Source organism: Mesitornis unicolor, unplaced genomic scaffold (assembly GCF_000695765.1).
Source record: "Mesitornis unicolor isolate BGI_N332 unplaced genomic scaffold, ASM69576v1 scaffold23030, whole genome shotgun sequence".
Classification (NCBI taxonomy): Eukaryota; Metazoa; Chordata; class Aves; order Mesitornithiformes; family Mesitornithidae; genus Mesitornis; species Mesitornis unicolor.
The window spans coordinates 123891-140867 of record NW_010159304.1 but is presented as its reverse complement, the minus strand read 5'-3'; the positions used below and the strand labels follow the sequence as shown (position 1 = coordinate 140867).

The window sequence follows — 16977 nt, the reverse complement described above, 5'->3', positions numbered from 1 at the left end:
GGGAAAGAAAGACAAAGTGCTCCCAAGTGTCCATCAAGGAAAATGTCTTTGAAATAAAATCTGAGTGAGTGTTTTCTCTGAAAGTGAATGGGAGAAACACTGAGTCTTGCCGTGCAGATGTGCATAAATGACTTTACTTAGGTTCTAGTAGTGGTCTGATTTGGGAGGTCATAGATTTCACAGTGGACTTACCACTCCTGTTCCTCAGCTGGGCTGTGAAGATTTTGTTGAGCTGTGTGCTGGTGCAGCTAAGTCTGTATGCAAGAACATTATTTTGTTTTACTTTTGTTATTTGACATGCTAAGTGTTTATAGTCGACTACATATAGCTACAAGGCTAGCAAAAAGACCAGGAACTTCATCAGACCCTAATAAAAACTGCGAGCAAAATGTTTTCCTGAGTGTGTAGAATCATTTATCTAGGTCTTCCCTCACTATTTCAAGCAATGAAAGAATTCAGAGTATCACTTAATTTTTAACCCAATTAATATGCACCAGTATTACGTACTACAAATTTAAAACCTATTATGCCTTGTTTATGATGTAAAAGTAAACAAGATCTTTCAGAATGCTTTCCTAAGGTTTTTAGTCACTGATTTGACTTTTTCTACCCACTAGGAATCTTTAATGACTGGAAAACTCAATGGATCATGTTTTTATAATCTAAGCTATTTTTTACATTGACTGTGCTGTAAACACATGGAGGAGCTGTAAGTAAATGTTCTGTACTGCATGATGAATTGGATTGCTACAGTCTGGAGGAAAGCAAAATAATAATTTCATTTCTGTGGTGATTTGCGTAGCTTGTGGTACAATGCCAGAAAGACTAACAGAAATGTTTATGGATACATGGACTCCATTAATAATATTATGGATTACTGTACTTCCTTCCATTTATATGGCTCCAATGAATCAATCTCAAGTACTACCGAGTGGATCCAGTACAGGACTAAAAAGGTTAACTGAAGAACAAAGAGTTTTGAACCGTTCCAAGAGAGGCTGGGTTTGGAATCAAATGTTTGTATTAGAAGAATTTTCTGGACCTGAACCAATACTAGTTGGCCGGGTAAGGCAAGATTTATTTGGTTGTTTGGTTGTTTTTTTTTATCCAAGTATGTAAATGTGTAGCATGTGAATGTCTTCAGTCATTTGGACTCTTCTAAGAAATTCAAATTTGAGGTGATCTGTTATTCTGAAATTCTTCTCTAAATCATTATATTTGTGCTTTCAATGTCCCTTATTTTAAGGATGTGTTTTCCTGGTTAACTAACCTGCTATTTACTGCAAAATTATACATATTCCATTTGACAAAAGCACACAAGCTTGTACACATCCTTTCTTTAATATTGTTAATTACCTCTGCCAGATGAAGAATTTCACCAAAGCATTTTTTGGTAATATGTTCCTATTAGTCAAAATACTTTCCTATTCATTCATTCAAAAAGGTTGTTACACTGGTAGATCATTGTCTCTCTCCAGCCTGATTACACAAAAGTTGTTTATGCTCTAAGAATTTTTAAAAACAGAGAGAAGTGTGGTATATACAGCAAATTACAACATGCTAGTTTATAGGGAGGTCTTGATATGCATATATCATATATGCATATATGCATATCATATATGCATAAATATATTATGAAATAATGTTATTGCCACAGGTTTTGTAATTTACTTTCAAAGTTAGGAAGATTACATGAGGAAAATTACTCTGTTTTTCTGTGTTTCCTAGCTTGCCTGTTGCCTTAAACCTTTGATTTGTAGCCATGCATTAGCTTATTCTGTAACTCAGTGTATTACCCCCAGTCAGTGAATCAGCCTTGCACTTTCTCTGAAGAGAGATCATGGGCCATCTGCATTCCTCAGGAATGAATTATATTTATAAATATTCTTAGAAAAGAATTATCTGTTCCTAAATGCACGTTTGGTCTATAATGAGCAGTTATAAATATCTTGATTGTTTGTCACTAAAGTTCAGTTCCCTTTGAATAAGCAGGTACATTTTTGTCTCATTACCTGGGTACTGAATATTGAGTTAAAAATTTCTAGAGAACAGAAATTATGGGTATCAGTTAATTTCATTACAATTTTGAAAATTCTCTGGATAAATGGATAGCATATAATATGATGCAGGAGCTGTCAATAGCTATGTCTGTTACTGAAGAGAAGATTTTCCCTACTGTAGCCACTTTCCAGTTGAAACTTAAGGTCAGAAGATATAATGAACTTTATATCTAGTGACTTTTGAGCGCTGTGTTAACAGGTATTACATATCTGTTCTCACTTGTTTTTCTGTGGTTAGTAACATCTCTATTTCAGAGAGATAGCGATATGCTTATTTCAAATCTTAAAAAAATTATCCAACCCATTATTTTCAGAATATTTCGTTCAAGATTTTACAGCAGTTTTGAATTGGTTTTGAGTAGCTGGAGAGAATCCTGAGTTTGTACTTTTATTTTCCGGTTGTATCCAAGTCTCGATGTTTCTACAGTATTAGTTTTTTTGTTGGATATAAGATCCTAAATTGTTGAGTAGAATTGGGTGGGTTAAACTAAGCCAAAACAATAAAGATGTTATCCCCTTTTCTGCTGGCATTTTGAATAGAATTAGCTACTCTAAAATGCTGGGACAATTTATTTGTTACCACTGCTGCATAATTAAAACACTGCATGACATAGATGAAAATGAGCAAAAAGTGAAATTTGCGTCTGTGGGGAGAAATCCTTGGTTTATTCATGAAAATGGCTTAAAATACTCTTGTAATTCTTGTCTGTATTTTTTCACACTCTCCAGAAAAAATCCTGTGTATTTCAGACTTACTTTTCTTTCCAAAGGTTTATGAGTACTATGGGCACTTTTAAACTCTGCTGTAGTCAGTGCGAACGGAGTACACACATTTCTCAGAGCTGCTCTTAATCCTTCCTGACTACGAAGCAGCCACTCCCTCAGTTACAGTTCTTGGCAATCCTTCTTCCACAAACTTAAATGTGTACAGAATGTCACAAGCAAAATGCCTTCATAAAGCTAGGCTATGGTTTGTCCTCTGTCACTATTGTGGTTTAAGCTCAGTGCATAGCTGAGCACCACGATGCCCCAAAAAAGGGCTAGTCAAAATAAGGACTGGGAGGGCTTCTCACCACTTAAACAGGTCGCAGGCAAAAGACAGACTCATCATAAGGAAATAAAAAACAAAACAATTTTAATTTGTTACCAGCATCACAGTAGAACAATGGGAGATACAACCAGATCTTAAAGTCAAAACACCTTCCCCCCACCCCTCCCTTCCCGGGCTCAGCTTTTGTTCCCGGTTTCTTCACCTTCCCCCTCCCCCTTTGCCTTGAGGCGCAGGGGGATGGGAGTGGGGGGTTGCAGTCGGTTTTCGTGCCACGTGCTTCTTAGGAGTAGGGAAAAAAAACTCAGCCCAGTCTCTCTCTCTGCTTCCACGTGGCCCCCTTTCCATTGGGGAAAACGTCCTCAGAAGTCCAATCTGGGTCTGCCCACAGCTGCAGTTTCCCTCACACACAAAACTGCTTCAGCCCAAATCCACAAAAATTCAATCTGGGTCTGCCCATGGTCACAGTTCCCTCACACACGACCAGTCGACCCGGCTCTCGACACAAGTTGCAAAGGGGAAACCTGAGTTCTGCGTCCTCCTCCTTCTCCCTCTCTTTTTCTTTCCTTCGAACCGACCTTGGTGTTCTTCAAAGTTGTTCTCCTCGGGCCCCATTCCTTTCTCCGCTGCAGGTCTCTTCTGATGGCTATGGAGATCCTGGCTCACTCATTCTCTTTTTTTGGGATGAAGCTGCAGTGGGGCTTAAGCTTAAGTTGTGGTCAGGGCGGGCCAAGCCCAGCTGAGCAAGGCCAGGGCCACACCACCCACACCTGAGGCCATGCTGGCCAGGGCCAGTGGCAAAGAGAGCAAGAGGCATGCCCTGCACCACCCTTAAATACCTGAATTCGCAGGGGCGCTGATTGACTTGGCCCTGGTAGGAGGTGGGGCTGACAAAGGCAAAGGGGGAGCTTTTCAGGTAGCTTCTTAAAGGGCCATCTCCATAGCCCTTCCCCCGTTACCAAAGACACAACCAAAAACCCCTCACAGAAAACCCAATACAGTCACCCACATTGGTTTCTTATCCATTATATTTAAAAATAACCTTCTTTTCAGAACTCATGATAGATTTGCACTTACCTTCCTCATCTCTTTCCTAGTTATATTCTTCCTACAACCTTTCAGTTTTGCCCCTGCTAAAGGATTTGCACACTTGGGATAGCTTCTTCATTCTGTGATTTTTATCCTATATTTTTTTCCCTATGACTTATCTTGATTTTCTTTTTTCCCTTTTTTTTTTTTCTGTTGGCCAGACTTTGAATGAAGAGCAGTCTGTAAAATATGATACAGTGAATCAATGTAGAGAGGCTTAGTATTGTGGAAAGAATTTTACCAAAAGTGTATGCCAGCTATTTGCTGCTTTTTCTGGACACAGATGTGCTTTTGTGCCATTATAGAGGCACTATTGCTTGTACGTGCTTTTTACATATCTGAAGTCCTAGTATAGTCTCCAAAGAAATTTATTATTTGGCAGTTATTTGCTTCAAAGGAAACATTCTTAAAGCAAATCTAATTATGTAGGTTTTGATTGCAGTTTGTCTCTTTCTACACTACTGTAGAATGTGCATGGTACCTTTAAAAGTCATATATGATTTGTACAAACATGTAAAATTGAGATTAATTATAGTAAATATAAACAGAGTACAGATCACTTTATAAATAAAAGCCTGAATATAGAGTCTCTGCATTCATTCTGTTGAAAAGATCTCATACCAGATTTTCTGAAGCACAGAGAAAGTTTAGCGAGACAGGATTTACAGAGACAGGTAATACTTTTTAATTAGGCTGCTCAGTTTTCCAGGAGAAACAGCATCTAGGCATAAAGATCCTTCAGAATTTTCAGTGTTGCAGTACAACTGCACACTTTTCAAAGACACTTATTCATTGCTGTTCAGCATGAATATATATTAATAAATGCATTCCCAATGTATTTGCTTAAATAAATGAAGGAATCTCGAGTAAGACTAATAGGAGGATTTATTGTGACTTCTTTCTTTAAAGTACAGTGGTTTTCTTCAGTGTCTTGTGTAAGGGACAGGAGAAATTATTTTGCTTTTGCTCTTGAACTTCAATGAGTTTGAACCATATGCACTTTTAATGTCTATTTTCATCATTATATTAAGTAGGATCAAATTCACACTTAAAACAAGCAGCTCTACTTGAGTTAGCACATCTGTAAAAAAGTATGTGAATAGTTATCTCTTAGGATCATTCCTGAAATTGAGATTTCTATATAAAGTGCTGCAAACATTCTAGTTATTATTTTTCACCTGTATTAATATTGCATTTATTTTGGCACATGGTATTATAATAAATTCCAAATTGTTTTGATCTGCACACGTAGAAATGTATATATGCATTTTGAGAAACTTACAAAGTAACATTTTTCATGTTCCCGTGACATACTTCAAATGAGTTTGGTTTTGTTCACAGCAGTACAATACAGAAAGATAGATTTAGAAATACCCTTTCATACTTAATTTATCTTTTTTTTGTTTGTTTATCTTTATCCATAGAAGCAGGTATGTACTTTACGAAGCTATATCTACTTTAGAAGTCTCTATGCTGCATATTGCTGTCAGCGATTTGCAGCCTCCCAGTGGCTGACAACCTCATTCAAGTGTAGAGCGATATGTCTTGTGACACTGCATGCTATCCCTGTGGACTTGATTAGTTAGATAGAACTTTTACTTGATATACACTGCTGCATTTTCTCAGTCTCCTCTGCATGCATTTACAGCACCATGGCAGATGTGCTGTGAAATCTGTGCTGTAGCAAACGCCACTCTTCTTTCATAGGAGACAGCCACTGAATTCACAATGAAACAGATAATGAAGTTAAAAAGCATTAGGAAACTAGGTTTTGGATGCTCCTGTTTTATGGAACAAGTGTTATTTGTGATATTTTAAATGGGATAGGAATTGGTTTACTATAAGTTTCTAAGCAAAAACCTGGGATAGTTCATGTGTTAACAGTTGTCATTTGTAAGTGCAATGCATGGATAGAACAAAAGAGGGAATCAAGGTTACAAAAGGGGGGTGTTTATCCGGTTTTGTATTCCCTGACTTACCACTAAAAGAGCTGGCAGTTAGGTCCAGGCACAAGAAACAGTCAGATAGGTGGTATTTCTGTGGTATCACTTCTCTGGCAGTACTCCCTGGTTTCTCCCAGAACCTTCCTCGGACTTTTTTGAATTTACCTGTTTCCATTCTCAAGGTAATATGTTGCATATTGTGCACACAGTCTCTGTGATGAGAGATTTGTAAAATCAGCGAGCCAGGGAAGACCAGCACCTGTGTCACATGCAAGCTGCTGTGTGACATCTGTGGCATGTGGCCGGTAGAAGAGCTGTGCTGGCTCTTGAGAAGTTGCTCTAAAAAGCCTGGACAGAGGAGGAAACAAACCAGACTGAGTTCCCGAGACTTAGAAAGAATGTGGCCAGGTCAACTCTTCAGTGCAGTGGAGTCTCAGGTAGCCATTTTTATCTGTGTCTATTGAGTTTTGCTTCCTTACTTATTACTTACACAGTATGTGTCTTTTCCCTCTGTTAAATGCAAATTTTTTTTTTTTTGTATGGCTTGTAGGATGAAGGAGCTAGGCAAAGTTTGCTTTTTCGAGCAATGGAGATTTTTTCCCCTGATGTATGGGGCTTGGGTTCAGGCCTTTAAAGGAGAAATAATTTTCCTGTAGGAGGAGCAGTAGAGAGGCATCATGTTTTCACAGTTAAGTGCTTCAGGCTGCGCTTCTGTAAAAACCGAACCTGGAAATGCAGAGAGCACTTATAAATAGCTTCAAGCTGTATGTTCTACATTGTACATGCTTTATGCAATCATTGATTTCATTGCCAACATACATTTTAACTCTTAACAAGGAAATGGTAAAATCTTACTTGTTTAAAATTATAAATAGTTCTGTTGAAGTACAAGTGATACATATATGCAGAGTAAACAAGATTTTAATTAAACAATTTCTTTCCATATGTTTTCCTTTTTATTCCTCTATTGAGCTTGTGATTATAATGGCTTCCTGAAAATACTTTTGTACTCAAGTGATACAAACCAGAAACTAAGGCTGTCATTACTTTAGGGATGAATTACATGCTGTTTCCCTAAATGGAAGAAAAGATTGTGAAACACAGGTGTGTAGCATAGCCTCAATGTAGGTTTCAAAGGCTATAACATGGTCCTACATTAATGTGTTGTTAATGTTTTCACAGTTAGAACAACAGAAATCAGAACACCATATTATATAGATTCTTCTCTTTTCCTTCTGTTATATACTTGTATGATTTGCTATCTATGATTTAAATGCTTGCCATAAAATATTCAATATCTGAAATGTTGCAAAGTCAACATTGCTTTCAGAGCCCTAGATTTTTGTTGTTGTTTTGCAACCATAATTATACACTAATTTTCCTAGTTATGTTTAATAAACTCCCAGAAGCTGAAATGTATCATTTATTTTGCTACTGTATTCTTTATGGAAAATACTAATTCCCCCTTCCTGTTGTTCGTTTCTGAAGGAGAAGAGATGAGTGTATACTTCATAGAATGCTCCAGTTTACATGGTCTAAATCAGCTTAGTAAGCAGGAGTATAAGTAGCTCTGAGAAAAACTCCTTAATTAAATATTGCTGCAAAGTCAATAAATATAGTATACAACATTTTATGGAGGCCTGATAAAGGCAGTGGTTTTTAAACAAATATTTCTAAGTCTGCACAAATTTAATTTGTTTCTTTTTAACTAAGTACAAATTCCAAGAAATTTCTTCTTGGAACATATAAATTTGAACAAGAACAGTTTGGCTGAAGTGAGCCAACAGTGTCTACACTCTCTAATATAATGTAAAAATCATTTTACTGGTTTCTCTTGGAGTTAACAATCAAGATGTATCTTCAGACTCTAAAATCTCATTTCTGGGAGCATCACCAAGGTTGAACACTTTCAAACGACCTCATCCCCAGTCTGGGGTCACAATGTAAATACAATTTGAGTCACAACTTGAAACACTTCCACGTCAACTAATATAACTGGTGATAACTTCAAAGAGGCATTTCATCAGATGCCTCCTCCATTCCAGCCTCACACTACTAAAGCAACAGAATTTAAAAAGTCATGCATACCAGCAGGGGCCACTAATGTGGAAAGCATTAGGAATGCATTATAATGTCAAGTTACTTATGAATCCTGCCTAGCAAAGGGCCAACTTTCAAAACACCAGGCACCTTCAGAGCTGTCTCTATTGTCTTTACTGAAGTGGGAACACCTCTGTGATGTGATTTGCATTTTAAATTTTAGAATTCATAAGCAGTAAGTGTAGAATAACTTCAAAGAGTTGGGTTGGTTTTGAGGTTTTTTTGGTTGAGGCTTTTTTGGGGTTCGATTTGGGTTTGGTTTGGTTTGTTTGTTGAGGCTTTTGTTTGTTTTTAAAGGGTGGTAACTATGGTGGACATGATTACACTGTGTGTGCTATCCAAGCATTTGGATACCCATTTGTTGCTTTAACATTATTCACTTAAATTTCCTTGTCATATTTTTCTAAAGCCAAAAAAAGGTAGCTAGCATTGAGAATTTTTTTGTTTGTGAAGAATTTGAAGCTTGTGTTCTTTTGTTCAATATATTGATCGAAACACTTTATCTTTCTCCCAATGAATTGAAATGTTTTCCAAGTATGCATGGAAAATGCTGAGGTGACAGAATGAAAAATTAGGTTGAGCTTTCCATATGATATTCTGCAGATGCCCTATGATTGTTCAGTCTTTCCAACATTGCTTTGGTAAATTGTTTTCAATTTCTACCTGTAGGGCCCACCTCTGGTGCTGTCAGGATGCTTCAGTTCCAGTTGTCAATTTAACTACCAATTAGTGCCAATTGTGATGGTGGTTCTTTGCTAAAAGTTTGTCCTTTCTGAACTTGACAAACACATTTCCTGTAGGCCACTGAAAAGCTATCAGAGAGTAGTGACTTCCCAAAAGTGACAGAACATGTTCCCTTTCGGCCAGTAAAGTGAAATGCTGTATTTCTTGTTTTCAGATTCTGATATGATTTTCCTCAATTTGCCAAGGACTCATGTAATGAAAACTTCAAAAATAATTTTGCCTTAAAATGAGAAATTCTTTGGGACTAATTTAGGACTTTTAGTGTCTGCAAGCTTTCAGTAAGAAGGAGCTGAATTAGGTGATATCTCATGAATGAATTACATATGGGAAAGGTTGGCTTTTTAGCTTGTGGACAACTCTGTGTTTTTAGGATATAATAAAAACACATTCACAGTGATCACAAGAAAAATTTATTCTCATGTGAAATTAATGGGAAATAATTTGCATAATTTTTTTCTTGCAAGTTGTTTTAAAAGTTGAGGTTTTTCCTATTCTAGTAAAGTGAAAGAAGAAATAGGAAGGCATAATGTGTTGTGCAACAGGCTAGGGACTCCACAGTTTAGTGTCTTTTGTTTTTTCACGAGGTTTTTTTTTGACAAAACCAGGGAATTGCTGCGCAATTTAATCTGGATGTGAAGCAGCCAGCTTCATTGCAGAAATGAATACTTATTTGTTGCAATAAGTATTTTAGACAGTGTTTAAAGGTAACTATTATTTGAAACAATGTATGGCGCATGTGGCATTGAAAATAAATACAGATAATTGTCCTGAAGATATCTAAGCAAATAACTTATGTGTCTGACTAACCTCTTGGTGATCCCTGAGGAACACCTGTAGTGATATAGACCAATATATGACTTTCCTTTTTCCTGAGGACTCTCTGTTAGTGTAAAGATTCCTTTTCCATAATTTCTTTCAAAGCCTTTATTTTACAGCAGTCATGCCAGCACCTAAGAAAAAGTAAGTGTAGCTCTCCCTGGAGACTAACAATGCCATTCCTGAATTAACCGGAGGAATCATTAGGAGCAACAGAAGAAACCTCTTTTCTTGTTTCAGGGTCTGAGCTCAATAGCTGTTACACACCCAGCCCCTGGTGAATAGAATCAAAGCTGAGGGTTTGTGTTTCAACTTGATGTGCTGCGAGTTGCTGTTAGATCGCCTCAATGAGAGGGAATGTAGTGAAATAAAAGACTGACTCAGAGAGAATCACTAGAGGCAAGGAGCCCAGCTGTAGGTAGAACTAGCAAAAGATATTTCTTAGCAGTTCAGAGTGTCCTAGTCATCTGCTGGTTTAAATCCAGAAACCATATTATCTAATTTTCTTTCCCCTTGCTGAGACAACTGCTTACCTACAATAGGGCTCTTGTTACCAAGGGAGAAAAGGTGAATTTCAGTATATGCAGAACTAGTGGTGGGTATACAGATGTGAAGTACACAGAGGATAGAGGAATTGAACCAAACCATAGCTCTTCTATCACATTGTTTTCTTAGGTCATCAAGCTACAAGCATCATTAAGAGCTATGACATGTTGTACACCCAACCTGAGAAAACAAGATATTAAAATGAATGGACAAAGCCCAATTTTTTTACACTAATTTGGAATAATCTGTAACATAACTGATGCAACAAGGTCCTGTATGTTAAAGCGTGACACAAAAGGCTCAGAATCTGCTATTACTCAACTCAAATAGTTTAATGCAAATATACCGTATTTTTACAGAACAAGTTTTCTAAATACAGTTACTGACATACTTGCTATTCTCTTATCACTGTTTGTTTTTTTTTCTTTTAATTGTTCGTTTTGCAGGCAACCTGTTCCTGAATTATTATGTAGTCTAAAGCATTTAATGTAGACCACTGGCACAGTTCAAAATTCCTGTTGTTGTCTTGTCATACAGACAAGCAAATACAAGAAAAATGTCCAGAAGCAAAATGTGTTTTTTCCTTCATGCAAACTTATCTGAAACAAGACTTCATGCCAACACAGTATTTCAAATTTATCAGTTTATTTCTGCTAATTAACGGGTCTTGATTATTTTGTTGAATACCCCACATACTTTTTAGAATATTTGATTAACTAACAGCAGGTGCTGATCTAAATATACAAGGACTTTTACTTTTTGTTGCATTTTCATATGAATAAACAAATGTTACTTGAATCATTTAAAGCATATACCAGGATTTTTCTTGGCATGAAAAGATTTGCAGACCAAACTAAGATTTAACCCATGGGGTTTTTTTAAGGGAATCTCAATGTGGACTTGAGTGAATTCTTAAAACATTGCACATACCCTCAGAGAATACGTGGAGGGCATTTTTATAAACTGAACTACGCAAATGAGGAACGGTGCACCAAGTAACGGTCAATATGAAAGCCATTAATGCTGCCATTAAGGAGCCTTAACTAAAATTTTGATCCATTTTTTGTGTAGGAGATAATTCCTGCCTCAAAGCTGTTGCTGTCTAAATAGGATATGCAGACTGTAATAGGGGAAGAAAGTATAAATGCAGAAAGATGGTGCGGGCAGAGAGGTAATTTTCAGTGTCCACAATTATGTCTCAAGTCCATGGCGTTGCCAGGGGACAAGCTGGCTGATTCTCTGGTAATTTCCATAGACAGTGCTGTATTCTGGTAGCCAGCAGTGGTATCTCAAGGTGTAAAGACTGAAAATTATCAGAAAGTGTTAGAAATCATGTGATTACTTTTCAAGCATGTGGGGCAGTCTGTAAGAGATATGTCCTATGCAATTTATTAGTTACTTAAATGTGATATAAATCCAAATATGTGTACACTTACATATATTGAACATAAGCCATACTGACACGGTGGAGCTATTGTACTTCACAAATAAAGAAAATGACTAATGCTAAATTGTTAGGAAAAATTAGACTTCTTGTTCTTTGTAGAAGGCAACTGCACTGATAATCCCATTAAGTAATCTAAATTTTGGCACTCCAGAAGACCACCTGCTAGTTACTGCGAATTACTGATAAGCAAAGGAATGCTAGGAATTGTGCAGTATGTATGCATAAATAAATATCAGGATTTTTAAGGGAACTTTTTGTGAGTAAATGTTTCTATCTAAATCAAAGGCATTCTGCACAAATATTGTAATAGACAATTCTCTATGGGACAAAGTCTGATGGATAGTAAAGCAAAATTTTGCTCTGCTTGTCAAGCTAGAGGCCCACTATGAAACAATATATTCATTGCAGTGCTTTGAATGTGTTATGAAATACATATTTCGTACTTGTAAGGTGAAAAAAAACCCCAAACGTAGAATGTCTGAGTCGGTATTTATTCCAACTGATATATTTTGTATGGAATCAGGGATGTGTCTGTAAATTCTGCAAATTGCAGAAAGACTGGAAAACTCTTAGAGATACCTTTCTCACTCTAAAACAGGCAAATGTGACTCTGTTTTGTCTTAAGGCTCAGTTTCCAAGGGTAGTTTCTTCATCAGAAGAAAGCTCTGATGTCACTTTAGGAAAACAGGTCATCAGCCTTGAGGTATACAAATGCTGACTCGTCTGATAGTCACTCATATTTATCTCTGAGAACCTTCACAGCACAGAAGGATCTGGACTGGTGTAGGACAAAGTAACTGACCTCAGGAGTCTCTCTTCTTGGTGACCTTCCTGCTGTAATGGCCATGATGCAGTCTTCAGGCACTCGTGTGTTTCATTGTCTCCAGGAGACACTATCAAAAGAAATCTCTTAGGATCATTTGTTTGAGAATTCTCAGGGAGACCAATAATCCTGTAATAGTTAATCCTTAATTTATTATTTTCTCATCCACTTAATTTATAAGTTGCTTGTCCTTATTATGCCCCATGATATGTTCTGTTACAGAGCCAGAATTTCTGCTTTATGAAGCAGCATGCTTTGCAGTACTGCTTTTAGTTGATAAAAATAATTTTGAGGGGTCCAGCCTTCCAGATACTTTGAATTGCTTTTGATTCAATAGGTCAGATTCATTCCAAATTTGGTTTGTAAAGTCACTCGGCATTAAGTCTGTCTAAATGAACTTAATTTAAAGCCTTATATACAGTTTATGCGGTTTGTGGTAGGGACAGGGAGATGAAAACTGGTGTGCGTGTTGTGGGTATGCACAGGTTGGTACCTGTATCTAAGAGAATATTTAAAAGATTCCTGTTAAGAAGAGGAGACCATAATAATAGTAGGGCATGTATTTCATTAGTGAAACTATTGCTCCAAAATCAGGAAAAAAAAAGAAATGCACGGAAGGTAATTTTGCATGGTGTACCAACTTGTACTCTAGAGCAGGAGAAGAGCTGCAGCTACTTAAAATCCTTTTTTTATGATCTTCCCTATTAATCACATCTGTATTGGAATACTGTGTGTGGAAGCTCAAATATTCTTTGCTAGGGATTCTCAGAAATAATTGTGTTATTTATTTCACTGGAGAATCAAAAAGAGATAATGAAGCATACCCTAATTTCTAAAACTGGGAGTCATTTGTCCTTCTGTGCCTTACCAACCTAACATTAGTCTGGATTCTTTTGGAAGTACAGCTTGCTCATTAGGAATGTGTGAAATAGAATAGGAAACATTTGTCCTATGCATTTTTAAATCTCTATTATTTTCAATTGACTCTTAATATGAAAAATTTCTTATTAAGCTTGTTTTGAGAGGCATAAAGTGTTTTGGGTGTTAAATAAAAGCTGATATGTTTTCATTTACAGGAATTAATGATGGGCCATGTAAGTAGGAAAGGTATTCTTGTATATAATGTATCACAGCAAAACTGTGGAAAGGTTTGTCCTTGGTACTGTTCTGGCCCTTTATTACAAAGAGCAGGAAGAAAAGTCAATAACCACTTATTAATGTTTTTTCTCTCTCCTTTATTGTAGCTTTAGGTACATTAGGCTCTCGGTAATTATCTCATTCATAATCCTCTATCACAAGTAATATTTCCTGCATCTTGTGAAGCATAATTGGAAAATATTTTCTTTGGATGTACACTATTTCTATTCCCTCTTTAATATAACTTTACCCAAGAGTATCTTGCCAAGGAAAAATGAGCAAGCATAATTTTACACAGGTAATCAAATATCTCAAATGTTGGCACATTTTCCTTTATCTCCATGGGACCAAAAGCTAACCTTCAAATAGACCTAGGCATTAAAATTTAAAAATAATTTCAGCACACAATTAGAACTCAGATAAGCTTGTACAAGGCAACTTGAACAGAAGTGCTACTTTGAGTTTAGTACTGTATTTCCACTACAGGATATTTCATTTGGTTAATATAGAACTGCAGGAGAATATATATATTAGTCTAAATGTATGCATATGTGTCTTGGTGTGTGTATATATAGAGTCATAGAACGTATTGGGTTGGAAGGGACCTTTAAAGCTCATCCAGTCCAGCCGCCCTGCAGTGAGCAGGGACACTGGTACCAGATCAGGTTGCTCAGAGCCCCATCAAGCCTGTTCTTGAGTATCTCCAGGGATGGGGCCTCCACCACCTCTCTGGGAAACCTGTTCCAGTCATCTACCACCTTCATATTTAAATATATATATGTCTACACATATAGATACGTCTAACACCTTATTTAAACAGGAGTTCTCTGCCTTTCTAAATAATTCTATTTTTTTTTTCACCACTTAAGTCTCAAAATCGCACCTTGATACAGGTTTTATCAAGTTGAGCAAAATAAATGTGGCGGGGAGAGGCAATAAAGAAATCAACATGTCTTTAGAAACATCTTGGTTGCAATACACTGTAGAACAGTTAATTTATCCCACACATGCTGACTTAAATAATGTTCAAGTGGAAGACATCAAAAGCCATACAGAATCGCAGATACAAAGCTAAGAACTGGTTTCAGGCAGAGCAGACACTTTCAAGGCTAGTATATGGTAGACCTATAATGAAACCTTTCAGTCTCTAATTTTATTGTGGAATTGAACATTCTTATTTCTATTTTCAGTTATTTCAGTATCAAGGGTTCTCATGAATACAGGACCCTGAGAAAGATGATACTGATATGACTTTCCAGCTGTAAACCATTTACCAGGATTCTGGTGGTATGTAACCCAGTAAGAGAGATGCTATTTTCATAATGTTTATTTTAAAGGAGATGCTAGATCACTCAGTGAAGATTTTTTTTTCCTATTCTAGTTCAAAAATTTGTCTTGAAATTAACTGCATTTTTAAATGCAAAAGGAGGCTTATGTTGGTAATTAAGAATTTTGAGTTGTGAATATGCTCATTCTGTAAGACAGAATTTTGGATTATTTAAATTCCATTTTCTGTTGGCCAGATTATTCCTTGGCTGTCATATGTAAAGCCTGGTAATTGAGGTCTGAATTTATTTTTTTATGTTCTTGGGCCAAGTTTTTTCTATTTTGCATTACCATGAAAATATCCACTGTGTTCTTCCAATTATAACACTTGAGTTCTAAGATAATTTGCTTAGTGAGTTGTTTAACCATTGTCTTAATTTACTGTGACAACATTGTGAAAAATGAGATATTCAGTAATTGACTTTTTAAATCTGGTACAAGTATGATTTAAAAAAAAAAAAAAAAAAAGAACAGAGAAAGAGAGAGAGAGAAAATAGGGAAGATCAGAAGCCCTCAATGCAAAAGTGACTTTTAACCTGAGTTAAAACAGCAATGGAAATGAGGTAACTTTGCCAGTAGTTTTGATAATCTGATGAGTTTATGTGTTGATAGAATAAACTCGGATCACCTTATCTTTGCTGGGAATTTCAGCCCAGGCAGAAAGTACCTCTAGCACAGAGGCAGTACGGATCCTTTCCTGCATTAGGCTCACAGCTCAAGCCAGTTTTACTCCTCCAGGTCCTGATAGTCTGAGGTGGGTCTGTTCTGAAAGTTCTTCCCTTTCCACAAAAAATTAAACATCACTGGGCAAAACAACAAGGTTAAAGAGAAGAGATATTGCCTGGGGGAAGGGAATTAAGAGGGGTGAAAGCTGCTGTTCAGTGTTCTGGTCTTAGAGGAGAGGCTTTTCAAATACCTACCTAATTATATGAATAAAATGTGGGATGAGGAAATTGTCAGCATGTTTCCTGTGTTCTCGGAAAGTTACTGCGTGATTCTATGAATCGGCTGCTCTGTGAGAAGGTGTGTCTATTTTTACATCCAAGTGACGTGGAAGGCTGAAATATATGCAAACTGACGGCTGTCAGCTTTCACGCAAACCTGGAAAAAGGCTTTTAGTTGTTTCAGGGCTAGAGAGAGAGAGAGAGAGAGAGAGTTTAGATACAGCTGCCTGGTAGATTTCTAAGTCTCTTTGTGAATCTAAGAAGCCATCTGCTAATGTCCGTATTAATGCTAGCTAATTGACCTGAAATGGACCTGGTAGCTAATTGGCCCGAGACTTGCTTGGGAAATGGAATTTTGTGATCCTCTGATGATAGTTCTTTGTACATGAGGTGACCTCTAACATTCCTTACTTGCCTTTCGATGTTCTTTGAACAACAACATCTTTGTTCTTCTTCAGTCTATTCTGTACATAGCTGCTTTTAATATTACTCAGTTGTTCTTGTGAAGCTTATTCATACTTTGAACGTGTCTGTAAATCAGGCCTCACAGGTAAAGGAGAGCATATTTGTACATTTTGTCAAGTCTTAGGGCTGGATAATGTATTCAGTTTTAAAAATGCAATTTAAAAAAATGAAAAATCAGCCTTAGAGTATAAACATTCTAAAGGCCACAGAAGTAAAGTCAGAGGTGTGGCATACTCACTTACATGTGTCACAACATATGCCATGCCATCTTTCTGAAGAGCTTCTCCATGACCTTGTACACGCATACTGTATTTTGTGCTGGTATAGAAATGGTACTGTACATCTTTACCAGTTGTATTGTTCTTCGCTTCTAGTGAAATGGACTTCCACAAACTTCACTTCAATATATTTGACATTTTTATTGTGTTTGGATCCCTGTCCTGTAAAACAGTGTCCTTTGCACATTTTATTCATTATTCACGGGATCAT

At 36.8% G+C, this 16977-nt stretch overlaps 1 protein-coding gene across 1 annotated transcript in view; it reads left to right on the top strand.

Moving 5' to 3' along the window:
- Positions 1–16977, top strand: part of CDH8 (cadherin 8, type 2) — a 149080-nt gene that overhangs the window by 14264 nt on the left and 117839 nt on the right. Inside the window, exon 2 of the mRNA XM_010186281.1 lies at positions 618–1065. Within this exon, the coding sequence (XP_010184583.1) occupies positions 814–1065 (252 nt within the window). The 5' untranslated portion in view covers positions 618–813. The remainder of the gene's footprint in view (positions 1–617; positions 1066–16977) is intronic.